The sequence below is a fragment of the Corvus hawaiiensis genome, chromosome 3 (assembly GCF_020740725.1).
Source record: "Corvus hawaiiensis isolate bCorHaw1 chromosome 3, bCorHaw1.pri.cur, whole genome shotgun sequence".
NCBI lineage: Eukaryota > Metazoa > Chordata > Aves > Passeriformes > Corvidae > Corvus > Corvus hawaiiensis.
In genome coordinates, this window is record NC_063215.1 from 104,968,921 (window position 1) to 104,995,794 (window position 26,874).

A 26,874-nucleotide genomic window follows, 5' to 3' on the forward strand; every position below is an offset into this window, starting at 1 on the left:
TCTGGTGCCCTGGGATCCCGGGAAGGGATGGGACAAAGGCTTCACAAACCCCTGGGCAGCTGATCCCGGGCTCTCAGGAACAGCAGGCTGGAATGGCAGGGACGAACGCAAATCCTGGGTGGCAGACGAGATGTATCCAGATGGGAAAAACCACGGAGGCCCAGGCAGGCAGGGCGAGCAGGGCTACAGCGTAGCGAAAGCTCGAAGCAGCAGCGGGGCAGGGCAGCCACAGCCCGGTCTCCAGCAGGGCAGAGAAAGCGGCTTTTGGGGTCCCGGCGTTGCTTCCAGCAGGAAGAAAGAACGGCCAAAAAGAAAGCAGCAGCAGCTCCTTTCTCTGCAGCTTCTCTCTCCGGACGCTCAGAGCGAACTGACCCCACACCCAGGTGTAGACAAAGGAGTAGCCAGGCCCGCCCCACCCCCCTTTTTGTCTTTCTTAAGTACAGCTATTTGTCCCCTAGCAACATGCATATGGGAGAAAATTCCTTTAACAGGAAAAAAACTAAGACTAAACTGAAACCCCAACAAGCAGCAACCTCATTTTTAGGAGAGAAAACAAAAATCCAGAAGTGATGTAATTTGCCCAAAAGAGATGAGAAAGTCATTCTCAGGGCAAGGTGGGGAAGGGAAATCCTTCTCCTGGGCTCATGAAGAGAATTTGGGTGTCTGTGCTGACTGCATCCCAGGGAAGCTCTTCCCAGTGCTCATTTTTTGCTTGTTGGTGTCTCCATCACACTTTTGCTCCACCCTGTGCTTTGTTGCACCGGGTCCTGAGTTTATTTGATACGGAAACACTTCCAGCATGCTCTTCCTCAACCTGTGAAGCACTGGTCACAGCTGTGGCATTGTACAAGTACCAGTGGGTAAAGGCTCAGTTAATTTTATTTTGACTGCCTCCACCCTGAAGCTATAGCTCAATATCTTACTGAGTTTCACTCAGGAGCTGAGATTTGGCACCTTGGTCCAGTGGCTCCCTGCACTCACAGGATGCAGCAATAGGTACTCTGCGAATCCCCACATCACCAGGATAAAAGCAGCCGCAACTCAGGACCAACATATTGTAATTAGGCCAGCTGAAGAAGTGATTAGTACCAGGCTGCATCTTGAGGATGACAGTAGCACCACGGTGCTAAATAGAAGTGCTTCTATGTGGTGCCAGTCAGCTCAGAGTGGATCTTGTCTGCTGCCTGTTTACCTTGCTTGAAAGAGAGCTGCAGACAGCAGAGCCATCTTCATCTGTCCCACAGTAAAACCCACAACCCCACAGATTTGCTGTCACAAAGGGAAACCACAGCTTTGTGTATCCCCAAATCCAGCCAGGAGCCTGTTGGCAGTGGACACCTGCTCTGCCACTGGCTTTACTGCGCCCCATTCCTCACCTACCTCACACACCATCTCTGCAAGCCGGAGGCTGAGGCAAACACCTTGATTCTGGGCTGCTCTGCAGAGCATATGCTGAAAAACCAGTAGGATGGAAGACTGTTGGAGAAACAAAATTAATTTTCTCATATTTGATAAAAGAAACCCAAGAAAGAAGCCATCATTAGAACTGTGCTGCATCTGCCTTGACACTGCAAAGGCAGCTCTCGGAGGAGGTGAGGAGAGGGCAGGACAGAGCAGGTACATGCACAAGAGGAAGAGAAATCACTGTTTTCCACGTTGCAGCCCTTCACAGCCTCTAAAGAAAGTGTCTGGGCTGGCCCCTGGTGGCTGTGGCCTGGGTGATAAATGTGAGCTCCACAGTTTGGTCGGTGCCATTTTAGCACTGTACATCAGTAAAAACATTTCTTCTTTCTGAAGAATCCATACAACTTTTGCCACTTTAAAAAAAAATACAGAAAAGGCAATATTAACAGGTAAACCTGGGGCAACTTACCTTTAACAACCCTATAGAAAAAAAAAATTATAGATATAGAGGGTTTTATATACAAAGCTAGCAGCAACCTTCCATTGTAATACTCCATTCCTCTCCCCTTGTGACGTTGGTATGAGATTGAGGAAATGTTTTTCTAATATGCCTAAATATATAATTATCATAAATATATTATAATTTAAACATTAAAAAAGCATCTGCCTAACCTCACATGCTTAAATAACAACAACATATTATTATTATACATTTTAGTACACACATATATAATTACATATAATTCACAATAATATATTTACAATAAATATATGTATATATAACACTGGTTTTTTAATGCCTGGGTGCAGTGGCAGGAGAGGGAGCCTGTGCATGTGGCAGAGCCTCTGCTCCCTTCAGACAGGGAATGTGGTGGCACTCCTGTTTTACTGGGAGCAGGGCTACGGATGTGCAGAGAGGGGCAGGGCGGTGCAGCAGGGGAGAGAGGAGGCTTTATGGCAAGGATGGAATTATGCCTCTCTGGTTTGCAGAGAGAGCACACAAGTCACCGTGACACGGAATTTGAGCAACCCAGGTTTCCCTGTACTGGGGACACAGGCTCGCTGTGTTCCTTCCATGCTGGGAGCACATTCCCTGCCGGCACACCAGCAGGGCAGCAGGAAGGCCAGGGCAGCCTCAGGAGCAACGTGACAAGGCCGATGGCACCCTGGTGTTAGCCCTGTATCTTACAGGATCTCTGGGGCTCAGGTGAGGCAGAGCAGGGGCACAGTTCAGTGCCAGCAGCAGCAGTGGAGCCAGGGCAGCTTCTCCTCGGCACGGCAGGAGCAGATGTGTTCCTACGGAGCTGCTACGCCGCGGCTCCGCGATGCTCCTGGGTGCACTATAACCCTCGTGTGCACCCACAGCCAGGGCTTTCACATTACAGAGAGTGGCTGCTGCACGGTGTGCTCTTCCAGCAATATCCAGGATGGCTTTAAAGTAGCCTGTGCGCTGTTGTGAACTTGAATGCTACCCTATTAGTGTTCATTAATTTATTGAATAAACACCAGCGAGGTTAGATGCTGTCTGTGGCTTTGGCTTCTCTTTTCCACAGCATTCAAAGCAATTACTTTCATGAAAGCAAATGATCCATTTAGCTGGAGAACCTATAAGGCAGAAATGAGATCAGATTCCTGAACAGATGTGCCCTCCTCTAGAGGGATTCGGTGTCTGCGAGGCTTCAAGCTGACACCAGGCAGAAAACACCTCTTAACTCCCCTACGTTTGAGCTGCACAGCAGAACTGGAGGTTTTATCAAAGAGCCAGTTCCACACTTCAGAACAAGGGCAAGCACCATAATTTTAAAGCATTTCATGTCCCAAGGAAGGGGAGGGAGGAAGGATGTCTTTCTCTTGGGGATGGGGAAGGCATCACCATAAAAGCCCCTAACCCCGATCCACTAAATGAGTCCGTCCTCCTCAACAGTGCACAGAAAAACGCTTTCGCTCATTTTCTGCACACACAGACCTGAAGAGGGGGCTGGAGGGAGCCCACAGCTCCTGCGTGTCCGCACACTGTGCAACGCTTTCCCTCGGCTGGTGCTGTGTTGTCTCAGGAAACACCTGAGCTCCCCACCCAGCTCAGTTCCAGTCCAGTCAGGAGCAAGTCACAACTCCCTTGTGTCAGTTCAGCGACTGCTCCGAGAGCCAGCAGCACACCACGGCTCAGGTCATGCCCTGGGAACATGGCAAAACCCTCCTGGAACCATGGACCTCAACCATGCCACGAAGACAGTGCATCCATCCACAGCAGGATCCCTCAAACCAACACCTGGGACTGCTCCTGTTGTTCGCATCTGCCTGGTGAAGTCCCAGCGTACACCCTGTCCTCCGGGGAGAGCAGTGCTGGCATCAGCCTGGCACCCCGTGCTCCAAACACTGCCCACACCCCCAGGACCTGCTAAAGAAGTCTCCCCTCCTCTGAGCATCTTCCCTGGCCCACGCCCTCAGCCCCAGCGAGGTGCAGATGGGCAGGAGGTACAAAGGAAAAGCCATCATCGACAGCCCCTCTGGGCAAAGCACGTCAGCAAGGCAGCACACGGAGCTTGTGCCGCTCCTGCCAGCTCCCTGCCCTGCTCCACAGCCGAGCCAAAGCCCGAGGTCCCAGGGATCCGCACGCCCGAGCCTGGCAGCTCTCCCGTGCCCCGAATTAGCCGGCACCGGGGCCGCTTGAAGCGGCTCCAGCCGTCAGATGTAGGGACACGCAGCCCCTCCGCGGTAACCGGTCCTGGGGCCGCTTCCAGCTGGGACGCCTCTCCTGCCATCCCCGATTCGTGCTCGCGCTCCTCACGGCCGGCATCCGTGCCCATGTGTTCACCTGGCAGCATTCCCAGCCTCGGGCTGCCTGACAGGGCCTCAGCTGCCAGGTAGTGATGCACTGGGAGAGGGAGGCCTGAGCAGGACTGTAAATACTGTTCCTTCAGCCTTCCTGCTCCTCCAGCACACGGAAAAGAAAGGAACCTCTCTCACCTGATGATGACTGCAGTGTTGTCTCAGCCTCTCCTCAAAGCAGCCACAAGATGAAGGCAGAAGGGGGAATACACCCCTCACCAACTCAACAGATGCTGAGGAAAACTAAAGTACCTGAAATCACATAGTGTCTTGCAAATCGAGGTTGGCAGGAGTGGAGATCAACTGTTCAGGAGCAAAGAGTGATGGGGGCAAACCCAAGGATCAGCATTTATCACCGAGGCTCGTGGGATTAGCTCTCACTCACTCTGGGATGTATAGGCCACAGACATTTTCCAGCTGGCTTGTGCTTGGGATGCTTCCATGAAACAGCACATGCACGGAACACAGCGAGGTGGTGAGGGTAGCTCCTCCCAAGGGAGCGGGGCGAGAACACTCAGTCCTGACACCACCAGGAGACACAAGTGGTTTCCAGAGCTGTAGGGATTTTTTTTCTTTCTTTTTCAGGATTTAAATTTTTTTTTTCTTTTTTACTTCTTAAATTTTTGTGACATCACAGGAGCTTTCAGTATCATAAAGCACCCCTGCTGCTAGAGGCCCTGCTGTGTGTAATAGCCTGCCTGCAGGAGGAGATGAGGGGGATGCTGCTGGCAGGGGACAGTACAGCAGAGAATGTGAGCACACGTCTCAAACCATGAGCTACATATAAGCCTAGAAATGTGTTCTCAAGAGAGATGGGCAAAAAAATCCAGGCTTATTTCCTCGTGAAGAGCAACTATGACATTGACTTGGAGAGCACACACCCCCTGCCTTTGACCCCAACCTCATCTTTTGTGGGATTTTATCCGTGTCCTGATCTTTGGTGTTACTGCTGCAGAGGGGCAGTAAGGCTCACCATCAAGGAAAAAGCAGAAAGCTTCAGCCTAGGTGTGCTGCAACGGAGAGAATTCCTGAGCCTCAGCATTTTGCAGCCATTTCTCAGAATCAGACAATTGTCTTCATTTAAAAAAAATAAAATCTTGTATGTTTATTTAGTTGTGATCATGTAACAGCTAATATTCCCAGGAAGGCAATCAAAAAGGCAGCTTCCATTAAGATCAGCCTATGCAGTCCTAACAATCCCTTTTTAACACTACTATTGACAGATGTAAAGCTTTTTTCACACTGAGCTATTTTTTGACATTGTATTACCAAGGTCAAAAGATCAAAGCCTCCTCACGGATTAAAAGAAAAAAGTACATAAACAGTGGCTTTTTGTTCAGCAAAATACTTGTCTGTTTAGAGGCCAACCTGCCACAAACAAGTCTGCAACATCCACTTCGTGCAAGAACATCTCACCACTGAGGATGATTCATTTTACATGGGAGTAAGACACAAGTAAAAGCTGAGCAAAGAGCTCCCCAATATCATCCTGATCTGGACCAGGGGAAAAAAGAGCCCAACAACTATCCTGACACTAGAATTCCTCCTCTTCATTCCAGCCTTTGAAACCAAGTTATACAAAAAGTGTTACTAAGTTCTTATTCCTATGAAGGCCAAGAAAAGTAGTGTGTTTTTTTGTCAGAGTAAGAAATGAAATTGCAGTGAACAAAATATTTGACCAGAACACTGCCTGTACTTTATTAAACCATGAAATTTAAAATTAAGCTCCAGAAGATACATGGAAGTAACCCATCACAGGGTCCCAAGGGAGGCAGGTGTGGCAAGAAAAGCTGGTATTGGAATGGTAGCACGGGCATGAGTTTGGATTAAGTGTGCTGTGAGACTGAACCTAAACTGTGCACTGCAAGGGAAAATGGGTGTTTCTCTCCTCCTGCCTGCTCCAGAGCAAGCAGATATGCAGAGTCCAATTCTGGCTAATTGACCAGAAGCAGTGGCACAGGGAGTATGGATGTGAGTGAGACTCACTGGTTTCAGTCACATCAGAAAGTGTAATCTGGTCCCTGGATTAGGATCACCTAATAGCTACTGCCAGGTGGGATAAAGGGCTGGAGGTACACGGCCCAGAGATATATAGGTACACTAGTATTAGTTACTTTATATTCAGCAAGTTGCTTTCCTAAATAAAATCTGAAATGCTGGGTTTAAGCTCCGTGTTAGCCAAGCTCTCAAGAACTGCCAGTTGAATTTGATAAAGCCACACAAGAGGGACTGATCTTGTGTCTGAAATTATTTTCCACTACATTAATTTTTGGCTCTGGTAAGCCAGTTGGGGTTTTGTGTTGCTAATACAAAGCAATCAACTTAAAATAAGGGTTTGTACTTACTTTGGGGGAAATGGCAGGTAAACACAGCTGTTAACATACAAATATAAAACAGAGACCTAAAACCCAGCTTATCACATACATATTATAAAGGACTTCACCAAAATAATTCAGAAATTGAGCTGTGGACATACATCAAACAATGTCTTAAAGAGATGTTCAGCTTCTGAATAAGACTGTTACTAACAAGGAGCCACCTCAAATCCACCCCTCCACTCAGTGCAGTTAAACTGCTCCACAGAAGTACATCCATAGGACCACAGCTTGTTTCTAGTATTCAAAATCTCAGCTGTGCCTGAATTGACCAGGAAACAGCAATTGGTATGGGGGGAAAAAAGAGGTAAACTATTTTAGAAACAGAAGTTTCTTGGCATTGATACAGACACAGACAGCTAATCACTAACAGGATTCATGGGGCACCTCTAGGACCACAGATTTCAAAAGGGCCAAGTTTATCCCTAAGCTGCAGGTATAGCACTGCACATAAATGTTGTCATCTGCTCAGACTCCTGATCCCTTCATCCTCCCTTAGGATTTCCTCTGCCTTGAACAGTTTAACTGCTTTGTCAGTAAAACTGGGATATTCTTCCCTCCAGTTCTCTCAAAGAGAAACAACTCACTATTTCATTTGAGAATCAGAATCTCTAGATTTTGTTTCCTAATATACCTAAAAAAGAAAAAAAAAAAATGAAGTTCCTTATCAATACTTCAATTCCAGGTTATTAAGCAAAAACCACCCAAATCTACCCAACCCAATCACATTTTTGTGTAGGTGCTTGCAGCACTGTTGACTGATATGTGAAACAGAATTCTGAAGTACAGGACAAAACAAGTAGTTAATTATATTGAAAAGCACTGATAGCAAGTTTAACAGGATTGTTATCAAGTAGACAGAAGTGACATCTTAAGTCAGTTAAGTCTCAATTGCTCACCTTTTACATTTCTGTTGTTCTGGATGCTCCAACACAGGTCTTCCTTAATTTTCAGTTGATAACTACGAACTGCTTGGCATCAAAAGGATGTGATCACATTTTGTCTAGCATTAGTCTTGCCTCTGACAAGCTACTCCATTTAAATAGACTTTACTTCACACAACCCTGGCAGACAGCATTCATTACCAAAGCCGAGCAAGTTATGAATAATGTGATTTATTCCATAATTTTTGGCTCTCTGTTCAAGATACCAAAGCAGATAATGTATCTCTATTAATCCTCTTTGGAAATCTTCAGACAAATTCACTCGTGTTTAGAGCTCACTCAAAACCTCTTGAAAGAAGTTAGCAGCGAATAAGCTCTGCAGGAGCCTTAGCATGGAGGTGAAATCTGTTCACCGCCTACGTATTTTCTGTGGAACTCATTTCATTATCTGCAAGAGCTATCAAGAACTACAGCACATAACTCGTTTCCAGACTGGTCTGCCAGAACCCTTAAACAAATTTCAGGGGGAAAAATTAAAACCAAGTTTTCACAGGGTGTAATTTCAGCAGTAAATTTCTTCATGTGTACTTTCATCAGCAATTGCGGGAGAATATAAAAACCCAGTAAGTTTTAAATGTGTGATCCTGCCCAAGTACTGCTTCTGCGAAGAATTGTCACAAAAATGGTACAAAAGTGTCTTTTAGATTGGAGTGTACAAACTGAAACCAATCACAAGTGGACTAAGCTCTCAAAAATGCTAGAGGGTGTGACTGAAATAGAAAGGTAGTCAACCAAAAATGGGAACAGCTACAAACCAAGAAACTAACAGAGTGGAAAAGGGTTAAAAAAAAAAAAAAAAAAAAAAAAAACACACAACAAAAAATGCCCAAGAGAAATAAAACCCCCAAACAGAAAAACCCAAACCACTATACCCCACCACTTATACCATACTAAAACCCCATGAAATTCAGAAATGCTTCCAAATTCAGCACTAAATCAAGTAAGAAAGGAATTGAAATGACAACAAATTGCTGCTTCTTAGCACTGTAGCTCAGAGAGCTCAGTTCAGCTCCAGACTCTACCTGGTACTATACTCACCAAATCTGCTTTCCTGTGGAGCAGACAAGTTTTACACCCTTAAAAGAACCTCACATACACACTACTTCAGCCAAGTCAGTATCCCCAGTGTTTCCTAGATCTGCTCCAAGGAATTAGGCCATGCATTGAAGAGAAAAAGAGGAGGGAAAGCTGATCACTTTTTAATCAGTATAACCTGTGTGTAATATTTAAAAATCAAGACTAAAAACAGGCATCATTTAATGTATTTTAATAGCAAACTTACAGGAACAGCACAGAAGACAGACAACATTAAAAACATGTACTTGCATGTAGGACAACTCAGTTAGAAAAGTATAGTGAATGGATGGAATCTACTGTATGATAAAAATGCTACAAACACCATTTAGTTGCCATTGATAAGAAATTTACTTGTTTAAAAAAATCCAAATGCTGGCATTGTCCAGAAAAATTTGACAGGTTTATTTATAATTTTTTTTATAAAGTTGTTTTGGTGAAGAAGTTTCAACAATTCATTTTTTTATTTTTTTGACCACATTGATTGTTTTTATGTCCCCTTGTTTATATTAAAAATCCACACACAAATGAAAATGGAAAGAAAACTTGCCAATACCCAATTCTGTCCCCTATTTTTCCACTTGCAACCATATACTTAAGGTACCTTTTAACCCCATGGAAAAAATATCTAACGTTCATTACTACCAATAACAGGAAGAAGATTTTGCTTCGAGAATGACAAACCCATCGTGGTGAGGTTTAGGCACGCTCCCCACGTATGCGGCGTGCTAGCTGGATATCTTTTGGCATGATTGTGACACGTTTGGCATGGATAGCACACAGGTTGGTGTCTTCAAACAGGCCAACCAAGTAGGCTTCACTTGCCTCCTAGTGTGGAAGAAAAGAGGTAAGAACATTTTCACTCTCTGAGCAGCAGGAAAAAAAAGAATCGTAGTTAAGAATTAAAAGTACAGTGTAACATGGCATTAAGTTGAGGTTTTGATCTTTATTACTTGCAAACACCAAAAGTTTTAGATTTTCAGAAATGAAAATCTTCCATTTTCTTATAAAGCACCAAAACAATAATCTGTGTCTAAAGTAGTGTACTGCTGCCATTTGGTAAGGACATCCTCCAGAACACAATGGAACTAATATTCCCATGGGACTCTCACAAGATAGGAAGAGGTTAAATTATCAGAAGGTTAGTTTGTTTAGGAAATTCTCTTTTCAAAGGCTAGGTTACACTGTTTGAGGCACTTGTCTGCTGCCTCTTCCAGAGTAAGAGTTACTGAGCATCAGGTGAAATTGGCAGGTGCCAGGGAAAAGAAGAGCGGGTATTCCTTCCCAACACACAGCTCAGGCACACAGCTCCTTCCACAGATACTGAAGAGGTGGCTTAACTCAAAAGCCAAAAATTAGCAGAAAAAAAATATACTGAGAAGTATTAGAAATAAGACAACTCCTTTAGTTCAGGAACTCCTTGAACCATCAAAACCAGGACATCAGGGAATCACCATTAGACACATGTCCTGTTCCTGTACATCTGGGGACACAGCACAGGCCCTCACTATCACAGAAGCTTCTCACACCTGTGAGAATCAGGGGTCAGCACCTGGGAGCACAAAAGCAGTGCTGACCACAGTGGTTTTCCCTGTTACTGAGCACCTGCAGACAGGATTCTGAGTTAGACAGATGCTCAGCTGGAACTAAATGTTCTCCTGACTCATGTTAAGTTAGCTGCTGCTGAGCCCAGCACAGCAATGGTAACTGTTTACACACTTTTGGGCTGACATGGAATTCTAACACCTATCAATCTCCTAGGAAGCATCTTTGCATGCCAGTATTGGACACAGCAACACCTGGGCTGAGAAGGTGGGAATGATGGGGCTCAACTATAGAAAGGAGGTCGAGGTCACCCTTCCTACAATACACACAAGAGAAGAACTTGTGTGAACCCCTTCATTGCCAGGAACTCCAAGAATCAACTCACTAGATTCAAAGATCCCATTTAAAAACAAAAGATTATCCAATATGAAGAAAGAAGGATATTTACTACAGCAGATGAGGACTGTAGTAATTTCATACACAGTAGGTTATGAGAACCCCTAACAAAGTTTTGCCAAATCACTACATGAAAAGTTAAGACACTTCACCAAATATCCATGCTGGTGCAAACAACACGGTACCCAAGGGGTTAAGAATTTTGGGGGTTTCTTAATTTTACTTTTTTAGGTTTTTGTTTTTTCAAATATGCAAGCAGAACACACTAGGAGCTGTGATCAGGTTCTGTACCAACAACTCCTTAATGCAAAACCAGGAACATTCAAACCAGGAGCCTTGGGAAAGTGTATTACCTGCTAAATTTTAATAGGCAGTTCTAGATAAAGAGACACACAGATAAACCTCAGGATTTAAGAACTGCCATGCAGTATAACTAAAAGCAAAATCAGCAACTCTGCAAACACACACAGCCACCTCTTGAAGCTAAGCATATGCCCAAGTTTATGGGCTCTCATGGCAAACGTCTTGGCCCTTTATCAACTGAAGTCATTAACTAGAAAGAGACCATTTTGCCTGCATGTCAGACAGACTACAATTACAGATAGGTCTTTACTGTTCTTTTAGCTGTTGAGAGATTGTTCCAGAACCGATCTTTAATCAGGAGTGTCTTTTATCATGAGAGGGAGATGTTCCCATGATAAGAACTGAATCTTGTGGGGGGTCCTAACTTAGATTCAGGAATTTGGACCAGAAAGAGCAATTAATATTTTACTCTCTGTGTCCTCTAAATAAGTTATGTAACTAATATATTAAAAAGTGTGTTTAGCATCGACTACATCCTAGGAAAGCAGCTATCTCCCTGTGTTTAGATGTGGCTTACTGAGCTGTTTTCCTTTAAAGAGCATTCGAAGACACTGAGACCTCCATTAGGACACCCCACAACCAGCTTTATACGATGCTTCCCTCTCCAACTGCAGAGCTTCCAAAGGCAGGGCCCGCAGCAGAGCTCAAGGGCGGAGGAAACATGTTTTCCTTAAGCCTCTTAACAAGATGCGCTGTTATAACTAATTGAGGGGCTATTTAGAAAAAAACAAAACCAAAGCAGCCCCCACAAAAACACACTTAGAGGCTCTGTAAGGAGCTGTTTTATCCTGTAGTACCCACAGGCATTCCCAGGTCCTCCGCGGGCAAGCCAAGGCTGAGGTGCGCATCCCTCCCGACCCGCGCGGGCCACGCCCACCGCGGCCGCCCCACCAATCAGAGGGAGCCCAAACTAACCCTGGAAACAGCCTGGCCAATGGGGGCGCGGGGCGGAGCCCCCCCGCCCCGCTCCAGGGAATCCCGGCTGCGGGGACACTTCCAGCCTGCCCCGGCAGGGCTCACCTGCAAAGCACCGATGGCAGCGCTCTGGAAGCGCAGATCTGTCTTGAAGTCCTGAGCAATTTCACGCACCAGACGCTGGAAGGGGAGTTTGCGGATCAAAAGTTCGGTGGACTTTTGATAGCGCCTGATTTCACGCAGGGCCACAGTACCCGGCCTATTAAGATAAAATAATAACAATAATAAAAATAATTAGTATTTAAAACATCTTCTGCATCACCTTAAAAATAGGGGTTCATCCTCCAGACTAAACCAAGCACCATACACTTCTGTTTTTCCTAGGAGAGTTCCACATTTACAATCCAAAATCAGGTCTGCTGTGGCAAAGGGTCACTGTCTTCTCCCCACCAAGCTGTGCCAGCTTCCACTGGCTTCACCAGGGATCCCTCAGGCAGACTCCCCAGGCCCGACTTCACCAAGGGAAGAGTTGGCCAACGGGTGCTGTCCACCTGACACCAACACAGCTCAGTGCAGACGTGACAAGCCACAAAGCTGTCCCAAGTTCAGCTGTACCACAGGCACCCTCCCAGCGAGGGGCCTGACAGCAATCCTGATTTTAAGGGAAAACTGGTTCTTCTTCCCTACTGTCAGCATTCACAGAACTAGCATAATTTATATTCTCTGTTATATTGCCAGTCAAAAGTATCCAGTGTATTTCCTCATGTTAGTTTTGGTGTCAGAATAACAAATTCAGATTAGCAACATATGTTTGCAAACATGATGTCCGTCTGTGAAATTAATGTATTTATTTCTGTGGAACCTTTGTCTTTTCCTGCTCCAGCTTTATTACTTTTGTTCCAATTGATTTATTCTGCCTCACACCTAGAACAAGAGACAGAGTCACAGAGTGGGTCAGGTTGGAAAGAACCACAGTGGGTCATCTGGCCCAACCTCCCTGCTCAAGCAGGGTCATCCTAGAGCTGGTGTCTTAGGATTGTGTCCAGATGGCTTTTGGATATCTCCAAGGAAAGAGATTCCACAACCACTCTGGGCAATCTGTTGCAATGCTCAGTCACCTTCACAGTAAAGTTCTTCCTCATGTTCAGGTGGATTTTCCCGTGCCTCAGTTGCTGCCCATTGCCTTTTGTTCTGTTGCTTGGCACCACTGAGAAGAGCCTGGCTCCATCCTCTTCAGACTCCTCAACATATTAATAAATCCTCTCGGACTTTTAGATTAAGTTCCCTATTTGAAACCCACTTTTTCCCAATCCACATTTTCCCCAAGGAATACCTACACCTAGCCCAAAACCATCCTCCAAGTAGAAGCATGGAGGCTGCACGGAGGCAGGACTGGAAGAGGTCAGGACTCGGGGGCTGTGTGACAGCTCTGCTGCCGACTCCGCTCCGGCTCGGGTGCCCCAAGGCCGCGTTTCGGGACGGGCGATGCGGGAGCCCCGGCGCATCCGCGGGTGCGCGGCTCCCTCTCGCGGCGGCTCCGCGCCCTGCAGGGCCCCGTGCCCGCCCAGCGCCGCGGCCGGATCCAGCCCCGCCAGTGGAGCACGGAACGCGCCGGTAACAATAAACTTGGCGGCGGCGCAGCCCTGCTGCGGCCTCTACATAACCGCGGGTACAAAATTACAAAAATTTAAAAGAACCGCCGAGCCGCGTCCGCCGCGGGGGGAGGGGTGTCGATTTTGGAGGCACCAGCACCGGAACGCCCGGAAAGGGGCTGATGGCAAACGCCGGGGGACGGTGCCGCCCTGGGAATTTCTGGTGATTTTTGCGGCTGGCAGGAACCCGCGCCTGTTAATTTTTTTTTGTTGTTGCTGTTATTTTGGCGGCAGGCGGGCGGCCGCGGGAAGCGGAGCGCGGAGGAAGCGTGGCGGAGGCGGGGAGAAGCGCCCCCCGCCCTATCGGTCCCGCGGGGTGGGGGGGAGAAGGAGGGATTTTTGGGGGGGGGGGGGGGGGTGGAGGTTTCCCGGTACCGCCCCGCGGCCGCCTCTGCGCGGCGCTGCGTTACCTGTAGCGGTGCGGCTTCTTCACCCCGCCAGTGGAGGGCGCGCTCTTGCGGGCGGCTTTGGTGGCGAGCTGCTTGCGGGGCGCCTTGCCGCCGGTGGACTTGCGGGCGGTCTGCTTGGTACGGGCCATGCTCCTGCCGACGTCGCTGCCTTACACCTGCCGGGGGGAACGTGGGCAGACAGGGCAAGGGGAAGGTGGTCGCCCCTCTCGGCGTGAGCCCCCCGCGGCACTTGCCCCGGGGTGGGCGGCAGCGCGGCCCCCGTCCCGCGCAACGCGTCCCTGCCCCGCCAGCCCCGAGCGCCGAGCCCGCGGCGGCCGAACGCCTCCGACGGCCAGGCGGGCATTAAGAAAAAAAAAAAAAAAGAACAACCCACACCAAAAAAGGAAAAAAATTAAATTAGAAATTAAACGCCTTCCGATCGCGGAATATTAAAATACAGCTTTTTTTGCCCACGAATTCAATATCAAAGCGGCGGCGGCTGAAGCCGAGCGAGCCGCACGGCAGCAGGCGCGGAGAGGCGGCTGTCGCCTCCCCCCGCCGGCCGCCCGTCACCTGCCAAGTGTTTGCAAATACCGCCCGGCAAACATCGGGGGGCTGGCACCGACCCGCCGCTCCCACCCGCCGGAAAACCTCCTCCGAAACTGCGGAGCGGGGGAGATCGGAGCGGCAGCCCCCGCCGGCCCTCCCCGGGGCTGCCCGGCGCTCGCCGCCGCCCGCCTGCGCTCCCCGACCCGCCGGCAACCGCAGGCAACCCGGCGTTTATCGTGCGAAAAGGAAAGGGGCCGGATAAAGTGCAAGAAAGCAACAAACTTTTTTTTCGGGGGGTTGTTTTTTGGGTGCCGTCTTTCTCTTTCTGTGTAACTGCTTCCCCAAGAGCTGCCTCGCTCCCAAGCGCCTCTCACAGGCAAACTCAGCTCCCAGAGCCAGAACAAAATGGAAACAATCACGAAACGCAGCCCTAGTCCTTTTGCAAAGGAGGAAAAAATAAATTGCAAAAAATAACGCCAAAAATATCGCCAGGCACTCCAAACCATGCGGGTGCAGATGCAGGGGGAGGCAGCGGAAAAGTTTGTACTCGAAAACCAAAAAATTGCGTTGCGTTTGGGTCGTTCCTTCGGCGAATTTCTTTCCCTTTTTATTGTTTTTTATGCAATAGGAAAAAAAATATGGTCGGTGACCAGAGAAAAGAGACAAGATGGTGAAGCTGAGCAACAACTGTGGGGAGCAGGGGAAGGAAGGCAGGAGAGTTACCCTGGGCTGGCGAGCGGCTCCTCTTTGCGACCGCTTCCCGGCCCCGATCCGGGGGATGTCGGGCTGAGGAGGCAGCTAAGGGGCTGGGGAGGCCGCTGGTGGGGGTCTGGAGCGGGGGCGAGGGGAGCAGAGGGGGGCAACGACCGCGCGAAGCGGGGCCGGGGGTGCCGGCGGAGGGAGCCGCTCCGGCTGCGCCGGGAAGGCGGCGCGGCCAAGGGGAACCCGAGCTACCGCCGCCTCCCGAGCGCCCCAAAAGTTTGTGGGGAGGGTCGGGGGGCAGCGGCGGGGGGTGTCGGGGCGCGGGGGGCGGCGGGCGCGGCGCCAGACTTACCCCGTCCGCTGGGCGAGCGCGGCTGCCGTGCGGGAGGGAGGGAGGGAGGGATGGAGGGCGGGCGGGCGGGCGGGCGCAGGAGGAGCCGGAGCTGCTGCGGCTGGCGCTGGCGGCGGCTCGGAGCACAATTGAAAGATGGCTGCCTCGGGAGGGCCGGCCCCGCGCGCCGCCCCGCCCCCCGCGCGCCGCCCCGCCCCGGCCCGCCCGCCCGCCAATGGCGCACAATGGAGGGAAGGCGCGGCCCCGCCCGCGGCCCCGCCCCGCCCCGTGTGTACAAACACAAAAGGCACGCCGCGCGCGCGAGGGGATTTCCCGTCCCCGCGTACCCCCGGCCCCCTGTCCCCGCATCCCCCTGTCCCCGCATCCCCCTGTCCCCCTGCCCGCGGCCCGGCGGCGGCCCAGGACACCCCGCGCCGGCAGCTCGCGCCCCCCCGCTCCGCCCGCAGGGAGCCAGATAGGCCTGGCTCCTACCCTCACCGAGGTACGAGGGACATCCTCGTCCCCCGGAGTTGGTCCTGCTGGGTTTTGGGTGGGTTCTTTTTGGCTTGGACAAAAATCGTCCAAAAAATCTGTCTTGCGGACAGCAGGGTTAGGGAAGTGATTTTCCCCCTGTACTCGGCACTGGCGAGGCCGCACATCGAGTGCTGTGTTCAGTCCTGGGCCCCTCACTGCAAGAAGGACATGGAGGTGCTGGAGCATGTCCAGGAAAGGGCAACGGAGCTGGGGAAGGGTCTGGAGCACAAATCTCACGGCGAGCTGGTGAGGGAGCTAGGGGTGTTTAGCCTGGAGCAAAGGAGGCTCAGACTCCCTGCAACTCCCTGAAAGGAGGGAGTAGCCAGGTGGGGGTCGGCCTCTTCTCCCAGGCAACCAGTGACACAACAAGAGGAAATGGCCTCAGATTACACCAGGGGAGGTTTAGGTTGGACATTAGGAGGAATTTCTTCACTGAAAGGATGATTGGACATTGGAACAGGCTGCCCAGGGAGGTGGTGAAGTTACTGTCCCCGGAAGTGTTTAAGGAAAGACTGGACATGGAATTTAGTGCCGTGGTCTAGCTGACAAGTGGCGTTCTGACCAAGGCTGGACTCGATGATCTTAGAAGTCTTTTCCAACCTAATTGATCCTGTGATTCTGTGATATTTTTTCTTTACATAGAAGCGAAACCAAAAAATTCTCCCTGTAAGCCCACCCAGCAAGGATCTACTGTGGAAGGGCCATACTTGGTCTGTAAAATGAGACACGAGTACCAGGAGGGCACTGCTGGGGATACTTCTGACTTGGAAACACACTGCAGGCACAAGGGTTCACAAGGAAAATCTGCTGTTGGGGAAGGAAGAGGAGCCTCATTTCCTGCATCAGTGCTGTCCCATGGTTTCGAGTTTGAAACACAGCTGTTGGAAAAGCAACTGTAAGTTTAGCACTATCATCACCAGCATATCCCAAGCAGTTATATCAGCTGCCACGATGTTTAATGAGAAAATTTGCTCTTTATTTTCTGTTAATGTCAGGATCAAAATGCCCTGGGGGGAAGTAACCTGCACTGTAATACAACTGAACAGTCACTGGCAATTGTCTTAAGCACATCTCAACTCCAGAGTCAGATTCTCTGCTCACACAAACTGGTGCCACCATCTTGTCTGTCATTTAGGCATTAGAAGGAGCCGTATTTGATTTGCAAAATCTTTATTATGGATGATGATGCAATGCAGTTCTGTGTGGAGACATGCAAACCACCTCCAGCGGCACAAATGGTTTAGCCATGTGAGCATTTACTTGGGGCTAATCAAACCTGACAAGAAAGAGAGTGTTATCGTGGGCAGAACACCCTGCTAAAACAGATAGTCTGCATTAGTGCTCAGATAAATACAACGGGATGCACTACACAGAGATGACCAGACATGCCTCACATACACCTCTGACGCTACGGTGGGTTTATGAGAGGTCACTGTCAGGAAAGAGAAACCACAAAGGATTTTATTTATACTTACAGAAGTTTCGGTGGATTGATATATCTATTGATAGAATTTTATGAGAGAACAGCACCTTACTGGACAGTCAGAAAGGGAACTCTGAGCTGTGCTGTATTATACAATAAGATTATTTGCAAAGGCTCTGTAAACTCTAAAAGCCAGGCACCGAAACTGGCATCAATTCCCCACATAACACACGCATCCCATGATGAGGAGCTGGAAAAGTTAAAAGAGGGCAGCACTAGTTCCCAGCCGCAGGAAGCTGCCCGCAAGAAGCTGCCCAGAGAGTAATAATCCGTAGGTTGTCCCTGTCAGTTTTAGTTCTGCCCGCTCCCGGAGGTGCGGAGGAAGCGGCCGCGCTTCCAGCTCTCTCCGGCTGTTCCCGCGTCCTTCTCCCGCAGGAGGACCCGCTCCCGCCGCGCTCCCCGGCTGCGGCCGTCCCCGGCGGCCGGGAGGGACCGAGCCCCGAGGTCACCGGCGGGGACCGGAGCCCCCCCGCTCCGGGGCTGCCGCGGGTGGCACCGGACGTGCCCCCGCCGCCATTGGCGGGAGCGCCCTGGAATTCCATGACGCCAGGCGGGGCGGGGCGAGGCCCCCTCCCACAGCGAACCAGTGCTCCGGGAACCCGAGGGGCCGATCGAGCCCTCGAGTCTCCTGTAGGGCTGCAGAGCTGCTCCCGCCCTGCCGCTGGCAGCTCTGGCTGGTTTCAAACGCGTAAGGAACACCGCAGGCAGGACTACAGCGTATTGTCTGCTCACTGCCCACAGCGGAGCCCAGCGAAAGCCCGGAGAAGGAAAAACTATTCCAGTATTATCAGGTTTTGCACCCTCGTTTCGTCCTCGCTGATTAATGCCATTAAACTCGTGCTTTTCCACGGCTGTAGGAACAGGTACGGCTCTTTGAGCTTTACCACAAATGCTATTTGAGTGCCCACAGGACAGCGCAGAAAGAGCTGGCCCAACTCTAAAAATACCCCAGACGTTCATTTTTCACTGGCAGCACTGATAAGCATTTGCTCCTCCTCTCCGAAGGCCTTTATCTCTGCAGACCACAGGCATCTTCCACCCTAAGGCATCCATAAGCGGCCATGAGGAAATCTAACCTAATGAGATTCCACTGGTTTAGCCGGCAATAACATGCCAAGGACAACTGCAGTACTTCATCCTCACCCAGCGTAACCACCGCTGCTGCAAACATGGCCAGATTGCTACAGGAAAGAAGATTAGGGTGGAAAACAGCTGGTGCAGATTGGAGCCAAAGAAGACTCAAATGATAATGAATAGAAAACAGGAACATTCAAATCAGAAGTTGTTTTTAGCACCTTTCATAGAAGGTAGACAGCCCTCATTCAGCAAAAAGAGGCAGATTTCCACTGCTTGTACTCATTTGGGCTGTCGAAGTAGCAGACATTTTTCAAAATAATCTCTTTCAGTTTTCCCTTGTTGGGAAACTCTCATCTTGCCCGGGAGAGTCTGGGCGGAGGAAGGCAGGCACTTTTCCTACCAGGATACATTAGTTGCAACTATTAGATCAAGCTGAAAATACTGTTTCAAAATGTTACTAGAAAGAAACAAAAACACAAACCAAGCAAAACGAACACATTGTTGCTTTGGGCCTTTCCAAATAGCTCCTAGTCAGCTCCCAGTGCCAATGTAATACACTGACTGGCCCAGTTGGCCAAAGAGCTACCTGATCAACCCCAGCAACATCATAGACCACAGGAACATCTACAAACAACTGCAGCAGCTGCTTCCCTCTGCAACAGCACAGATGACAAGCCAAACAAAACACAGCAGAGCAGATGAAGTTTGCCTTTTTTGAGGTTAACTGGACTAAAAAAAAAAAAAAAGGGAGTCCAGAATATGATCAGAGTATGGTGGGTTTTAAGCAACTGCAGGTATCTTTCAGAATCATTTGAAAAAGGCTTTCCACTACAAGAGACATTCACAGTTTGTGACCAAACTCCAAAGGGTCTCTGATCAAAGAAGAAACATTTCTTTCCTATCCCCTCAAAAGCACAAACTAAACATGCAAATGACTTAGTCTAGTTCCAGCTTAACAGATAAAGGTCCCCTCCTATCACCCAGGGAAAATTGGGGTTGCTATTAGTTTTATGTAAAAAGCTACTCAGACATTTCAGTGAGGGAAGGAGCATAAAAGACTACCTTTATTTATCTCCAGCCTCCACCTGACTCCTACTTTCATTCATCTCCTCCCAGACGCAATTTCCCTTTCCTGTTCTCAATCAGATCTATCTCCCTTCTCTAACTCATGGAACCTCCAACCAACCTTTGCACTCCAGATCTGCAAGTTCACACCCATTCCCTGCCCCAGCTCCCAGCCTGGTCGCCATTTCCTTATTTCATATTCCCTACACACCTCCTTGACTCAATGTGTTTGCTTAGCGTCAGTTTTCTCTTCTTCCTGTTTTTTCCTCCCCATCCCTATCTTGCATCCTCTTGATTCTGATGCCAAACAGTTCCCACCTTCCCCTAGTTTTTCAGCCAGCCCCAGTCCCATACCTGCTGTGTTCCCTTCTGCAGCCCCCAGGCTGGACAGCCTTTCCCAGCCAATTTCGATTCCATCCTTAAAAAACACTGGACTGTGTTGCTCCATCCTCACTCCAGGCCTGGCAGGCCTGCCACCCAGTTTCTGGTTGTGACTACTATGCAATTTTCTCCTGGAAATTAAAGTTAAATGTCAGTACAAAATGCTCACAAGCTTTAAAAGTATCTTCCTCTTAAAATGCATTTTGATAGAATTAAAATATTTGTAGCCTTAACTTAGTATCAACAGTACATTTGGTGCAGATTTAAATGTATCCCTAAATAATCATCTACATAAAAGATGAAAATACACATTTGCTGGTTTTTCCTAGGAAGCTACAAGGGGTGACAATCATTGAGATTTGTTAAGGAAAGTACAAGTCACCTAAAAACCTCAAAACGAGTTACAGTAATTTTGTCTCTGTGTAAATAGCTTTCTGTTAGCATTTGTTTCGAAGGTTTCTATGTCATGGATTTGTAGACCACAGAAGTTACAGCACTGTACCAGCAGCCATTCTAATGCACAGTTGTTTGATACGCTGGATTGCCTATCACACAGGACACGTTTCTATCCTTTGGAATATTTATATTCTCTGTCAATACAGACACCAAAAATACACTGGCCAGAACTAGCAGCTGTGTAGTACACCTATCTTTGGAGATTGGCACCCACTGGAAATACAGATAAGAAGAAGTTGTGTAGTAGCAGTAGTAGTACTTACAGCTTTTTCCTCACTTTTATCATGTCTTTTAATAGTGTCTTTTGCCTTTTGCAGTTGTCTGAAATGCTTCACATATATCAGACATTATGGCCCCACTGTTCAAAGAAAATTCTTTCATACATGTTTACTTTTAAGCAACTCTCAAGCTCCACAGATTACTATGGAGGATTCATAGTTTTGAATTTATGCCCATGCTAAAGTGTATCCCTGAAAACTGAGCCCAAAGGAAAGTCCCCCTGTTTAAATAACAATGAAAGCGTACATGTGTCACATGAAAAAATTTATTGGAATTCCTGGGTTCTTCAGGAAAGCTTAAAAGAGATAGCTACTGTAAAATGCAAAATTATCAGTCTGGACAAAGGTACTTCTTTTCACACTTTGAGCATCACATATGTACAGGGGATTCAGGACAACCTATTTTGGAGACAAAGTGCATTTTCCTAATGTCTCATAACCCAAAAGCAGTAAATCTGTTTTTTTCTCCAAACTTTTTTTGTTAATTAACACTGTTTCAATGAAAAGATTTTCCCAAAAGGTATTTCAAGGACAAAGTTCTAAGAGAGTGAAAATAAACCTACAATAGCTCAGAGAATAAGATTCAGGACTCCCGGATTTTGCTTCTCTTTTTGGATTACCACTAATTTTTAGGGGGCTTGATGAGTTTGACTCACCTTTGTGCATCCTCTCCTACAAAGACTTACCAAGCTCTTAGTTTCAATGAGTATATGCCTGCTTTTATATGGGGACTCCTGGCTCTAATTCCTTATGTATCATCCAGGATTCTCTATTATAATCTCATTTGTATGGCCTATTATTAACACACATGCACTGCTGGAACTCATCTCTCATCCTTCTAATGAGGTCCCACAGAACATGAAAGAGTAAATAACATTCCATAAAATAGTGCTAATTCTTCCTTTTCTATGGTCTAGTGAGTTTCTTCTGGTAGAAAGAGTCATAAAAATCCTGTACGAGCACCCTATAATGACATCCTGAAACTCCATTCCTATTCCTATCTTGTTTGCTTATTTGTTTGTTAATAGCCTTTTAGATATGCTTAATATTTCATTATACTTTCTAAAAGAAAGTAAAAAAAAGTCCATTACCTTTTGAAGACTGGAAGTTAAAAATATCTTTAATTGCCTGATACAGAGCTAAGAACAGTTCCAGGTACATACAATGCCTTGTAGCTGTAACCACCGTCTTCATTTCTTCTTATCAGCTTTGAAGGACTGACATGCAACAGTTCAGTATCTTAAGGTGGAAGCAGGACTTGCAATATCACACCAAGAAAGCTGTATTCCTATTACACTGGCACTATAGAAATCCTAAATAGAAACCGCTCGTCAGGAGAACTTCAGCTTCTTATTGACTTCTCCAAGCTCATGCCCTATCGTCTTCCATTTCTCACGACAGAGTTATGCTTTTTTCTTAGATACTGCCACTTTGGAGTGCACTAAAGGGTTAACTGAAACAGAAACCAAGTCCTAGCACCTGATAGGGAATTGGGCACAACAGATAATTGTGAGGTTATTGTACAGCCTTGCCAAAGACTAGAAATTGTATGCTATGACAAGCAGTATCTGTGATTTTTTAGATAAAGTATGATCAAATGTCATAATATATTTCAGAGATATGATGTGAAATTTAATTATAGAAATATGTTAAAGGCATTGTGTGAAAGGACTGGTGGACGAGTAAAAAGAAAAGGGAGTTTATTCTCTGTAGTGACAATGCAAGAATCTGGAATTTACTGTACCTGCCTGAGTTAGTTTGCATTGACAGACACATTTCAAGTGGGTTTTTGCAGGATTTTCTGCAGAATAGGGAAGAACAATTGTTCTGGGGAATATTTCTTCCCAACATTACAGCACAATAAAATTATTTAACTCATTTTAGCTCTCCTGGTTCTTCACACATGACTAAGTTATGATAACAACCTTTGCTGTCTTTCGAAGCATTGTATTGTACTGTGGAAGGAACTGGGTAGGCCACGATTTTTTAACAGAGACTGCTGCAAAATCTTTTCTTTCCAATACTTCTGTGTTATGGGTTCATTAAAGCTGCCAAGGAGAAACAACCAACACAAGCTCTAATTGGTTCCCAAGTAAGATCCCTACTACTACTACTACTACTACTACTACACTGATTTACTAGGAACTCCTGTTGTAGAAGAACTCCAGCAGGCTGATTTGCCCCAAGGCTCACACATGCTGGAGAATAACCCCCTGCAGGCTTGTACTAGGGAGGGGAAAAAAAGGCTCACTCTTTTCCACCACCCATTAGGCTCACATTGGCTTCATTCTGCAGCGTTGCTCTTGTAAAGGATGCCTCTTTACACACTGATGCAGGATCCAGCCCATGCTGACACTGCCTTGAAAGGCTCTGAGAGCTACTATACTTGACACAAGTAAAATATAATATAATTTATTTCATTTCTTTGCTCAGTGGGGTAATCTCATGAGATACAAATCTCTTCTTCATGAGGGCCCTGGGGATAGCAGGCAGAATGAAACTCAGCCACTCTTTAGTGCAGTGCAAACAGCACAGACCAAAGTACTCAGGCTCCAACAGCAAACAGCAGACCAAAATACCAGCTACGACACCCTGTATCTTAATTTATTTGGAACAATATTCTGTAGGCTGGTTGCTTTCAAAATAGATCTGCTTGTTCCTCGTAAAAACATAAGACTGTCTTGAAAAGGCATCGATGCTTCATAAGCCTCATTTGTGATGCTTCCTCAAGCCTCAGCTGAGGAAAGGTCTCAAAAATGAAAATACACATCTAAGGTCTGGCTCTAAGACAGTTGAGAAGTGTTCGAATGTGTCCCATCTTTCTTAGCAAGTATTCCCAAATCTCAAAACCCACTTCTGGAGAAAGTGGTCTCCTGAGAGCAGAAAAGGGAGGGGGAAGATGGAGTAGCAGACATTATATCTTAAAGCATCAGCAAAGAACATGAAGTTATTTTCAGTCTTATGAGACTACAGAGCTTTAGGGGTTTTTAAAGAAATGAAAGCTTCCTATTTTCCCAACATTCTTTGTAAGCTACACACTCTGTAGACTCTACTTTTCTGTACAATATTTTTAGATTATTTTTCTTCATTTCTCCTCCTCTTCTTCTCAAATTCACATCTCACAAGGCATCATGGTATGAAAACTGCAGTTGCTGTTGAGAATAGCACTTTATAAGTAGCACTACTCATTAGTTTCCTAATGCTTAGAAACTTCTGCAACACAATTCATGTTCAAGCCTAATAAAGAATAATTTGCCCTGACTACTCAATGTTCAGTATCCACAATTCCAGCTGAGAATAAAAGGATGCACAGATATTCACTTCTGAAAATGAGCTCTAGTGTGCCTCTGACTACATACTCAGGTGTGGGCAGCCTAATTAGAGGCTATTTTTTAAAAACTCCCTTAAAACGTCCATATAGCTGCTTTCACATCACAAGGAAGAAAGTGCTAGAGCCAGAATTAGAAGTTCCTGTCTCCCAAACACGCTCTGACCATACATCTCTTGTGTCAGAGAAGGGGGCCGGAAGCCAGGGTGCACAGGAGCGATGTGGCAATAGGTGGTTCCTTCTGACCAAGCAGTGCCTGTCAAGCCTCACTTGTGAGTGCCACAAAGCTGCTTTCATGGGGCCCAGCTGCCTTAAAGGAGCCCAGGGATCATTGGTGTACCAGAAGGATTTGTCAGGCAGCACCAGTTCATCATACATGACTTGTATGTCTTAGTCAGCTGCTGACAAAATTCCCTCTTAAGTTTTACGGTGAGATTGGGGAGTTTTACTAAAAGTCCTACATCACTGCAGACAGGTGATAACAGCAAAATCTCTTCTTTTGTTTTTGAATTCTAAAGAAAGTGTCAGACAATTGTACTTGCAGGCACAAGCTTGATCCCCTAACAACTCCAAACTCATCAAAACAAACAAGCAACAGAAGGTAAATGAGAATGCACAAATTTAGCATGTGCTAACATTGCATGATTCTGGCAAATCTTACATTCCATGGGGACTCACTACAATTCTTGTATGCTAACTCTTGGCACTACAACTTACAGTGTACAAGTGATGTTAAAATACAAGCCACAGCCTGGGCAACTAAAGTGGAGAACATCAGTTGGATTAAACATGGACTGCAGGGCACAGATCTCAGGACAGAGGAAGAGAAGCAGCACCACTTGAAACCTCAGCAACAAAGAACCACAGGAAAGGCTGTCAGCCTGTTTCCCCTGGGCTGTAAGGCTTCCAGGCACAGCTTCCCTGTTGGCACTGTGTCCCACATTCAGCAGAGGGGCTGTGCTTATGCAGGATAAACCCCCACTGTGAGAGGGAGTAATTTATTAGATGCTACTGAAGTCGACATTACACACTTTATTCCATCTTTGAAGTTACATCCTTTGGCCTAGCCCTGGCCCACAATGGACAGCAAGCATTCCTGGGAGTCACTGTCACTTCCCCCCTGCTAAAAGAACACAGCACCCTTCTCCCGTGGTGCATTGAAGGACAAGCTGGCTGTCTGGCAGTCCTGAGTTTTGGGATGTGGCTCAGAGGGCCAGGAAGATTGCTCGTGCCACATCTGCAATATTTAAGATTCTTGGTTCTGAGAACCATGAGGTCACCTGTAGAACCAGGCAAAGGGCCACCTGCACAAACCAGGAGTGAACACACACTGGAGCCATGCCTGGGTCTGCAGACGTGAGGGGGATAAAAGAGGCATGAAGGCTTCTCCTGACAAACTGTTCCTGTAACTTCCTGATACAAAAGAACATGAGGGAGAAAAAAAAAAAACCCGAAACAACAAAACAACCATAATCAACAAGATTTTCCAACTGTGACTTTCACACACTGGCAAGACTTCTTCATAGCCCTGCTTTGAGAAACAACCAATCTGGCATATTCTGACACCGACATCACTTCTAGGCTAGAGCCCAAGTCAGACAGGAACACGAAGGAACAAAGGCACAGCTGTATCATCATCGTGTTCCTAATATTGAAATACAACCACGTGAGGACATGATTTTTCCAGGCTTCACATACACATGACTTAAGAAAGATCCTCAAGGGGCATAGTGAGCTGTATTGCAAATTCCTCATAGATGACATATAATTACTTCTGTTTTGGAAAGGATTAGAAGAAACACTGGAAGGGAGTCCAACCAGTGGTATTCTCTGAACATCACACTAACAATTTAATTTCAATTGCATGGGTGCAAAAAGATATTGTGTAAAGAAAATGGCAAATTATTACAATATCGATCCAACAAGTTACCCGTCTGTAATCCTATAATGTCAGTATTCTCCAACTCAAACTTACAGTATAAAACAACAACAACGAAAAACCCACACACATTTTCCCTAAATCAATATTTACGTGTTTTTTTCCAAGAGAAACAAATACAAACCCGCATCTGTTATTATTATTCATTTGTAGGTCCTCAGCAAGCTAGCAGAACATTCCCTACACAAGGCAATAAATATTAGTACTACAAGAATGTTGTCTGAGTATAAGTGGGGCTTGTATGATCCAGTCAAAAGGCAACCATGTCAAACTCAGCACCCAAAGAATGAGGTCTCCCTACACTACAGACTGGATCCTTAACTTGGGGCATTTCTCCCTCAAGCCAATGTACCTTTGAGAATTTACCCTAGCTGAGGATCTGACTCACAACACCTGATCAAAGGTCGAATGATCAGTGTCACGATCTGCTTTGAACAGGATTTATGAACACCACCATGCCACAGACTGCCGAGCACGTGGTATCTCTGCTGAACATAATCCAAAAGGAGGGCTTACCCACTTGAAGCACTCTGCTTGAAATTTCTGTCTTTTTAGACCTGTCCTGTGTGCTCTCCCTCTTGTTGCTGTCCTCCTTTCCTCTTTCTGTTCCTTTGTAATGTCTCCTCAGGTAAACCGAAAGCAGGCAGACGTGGGTGGGGTAGTATAATTTGGGAGCTCCTCCCAACTAATGGAAATGCAACTTCAGTTCTAGCAAGGAACATTTCCAAATCAATTTTCATCTCAGTTGAAAAACAAATGAGGATACCTGATCTTTTTTTTTTTTCCCCTTCAGCTGATCATTTCAAGAAGAGTATCACTTTGGTCTAGGAGCTCCAAATTATTGCAGACAGTGTCTGCATGATGG

The 26,874-nt window shown here is 47.0% G+C and overlaps 1 protein-coding gene across 2 annotated transcripts; it reads right to left on the reverse strand.

Moving 5' to 3' along the window:
* Window positions 1-8,804: 8,804 nt before the first annotated feature.
* On the reverse strand, window positions 8,805-26,545 carry LOC125322751 (histone H3.3A). 2 transcript variants are annotated; one of them, XM_048296823.1, is made up of 4 exons: window positions 26,526-26,545; window positions 13,908-14,062; window positions 11,951-12,104; window positions 8,805-9,454 (listed from the first exon to the last, which is right to left on the reverse strand). In XM_048296823.1, exons 2-4 carry the CDS (start codon window positions 14,033-14,035, stop codon window positions 9,326-9,328), a joined length of 411 nt encoding a protein of 136 aa, XP_048152780.1. In that variant the 5' UTR covers window positions 14,036-14,062; window positions 26,526-26,545; the 3' UTR covers window positions 8,805-9,325. The 2 variants fall into 2 exon arrangements, with proteins under 2 accessions (XP_048152780.1, XP_048152779.1); XM_048296822.1 differs by lacking the exon at window positions 26,526-26,545 and adding an exon at window positions 15,490-15,574.
* Window positions 26,546-26,874: the final 329 nt, after the last annotated feature.

Excerpts from the sequence above, each read along its gene's own strand:
- LOC125322751 (XM_048296823.1), bottom strand. The coding sequence starts at position 14,035 with ATGGCCCGTACCAAGCAGACCGCCCGCAAGTCCACCGGCGGCAAGGCG. Across the intron at positions 12,105-13,907 it reads AAGAAGCCGCACCGCTACAG|GCCGGGTACTGTGGCCCTGC; the intron begins GTAACGCAGCGC and ends TTATCTTAATAG. Across the intron at positions 9,455-11,950 it reads CTGCCATCGGTGCTTTGCAG|GAGGCAAGTGAAGCCTACTT; the intron begins GTGAGCCCTGCC and ends CTTCCACACTAG.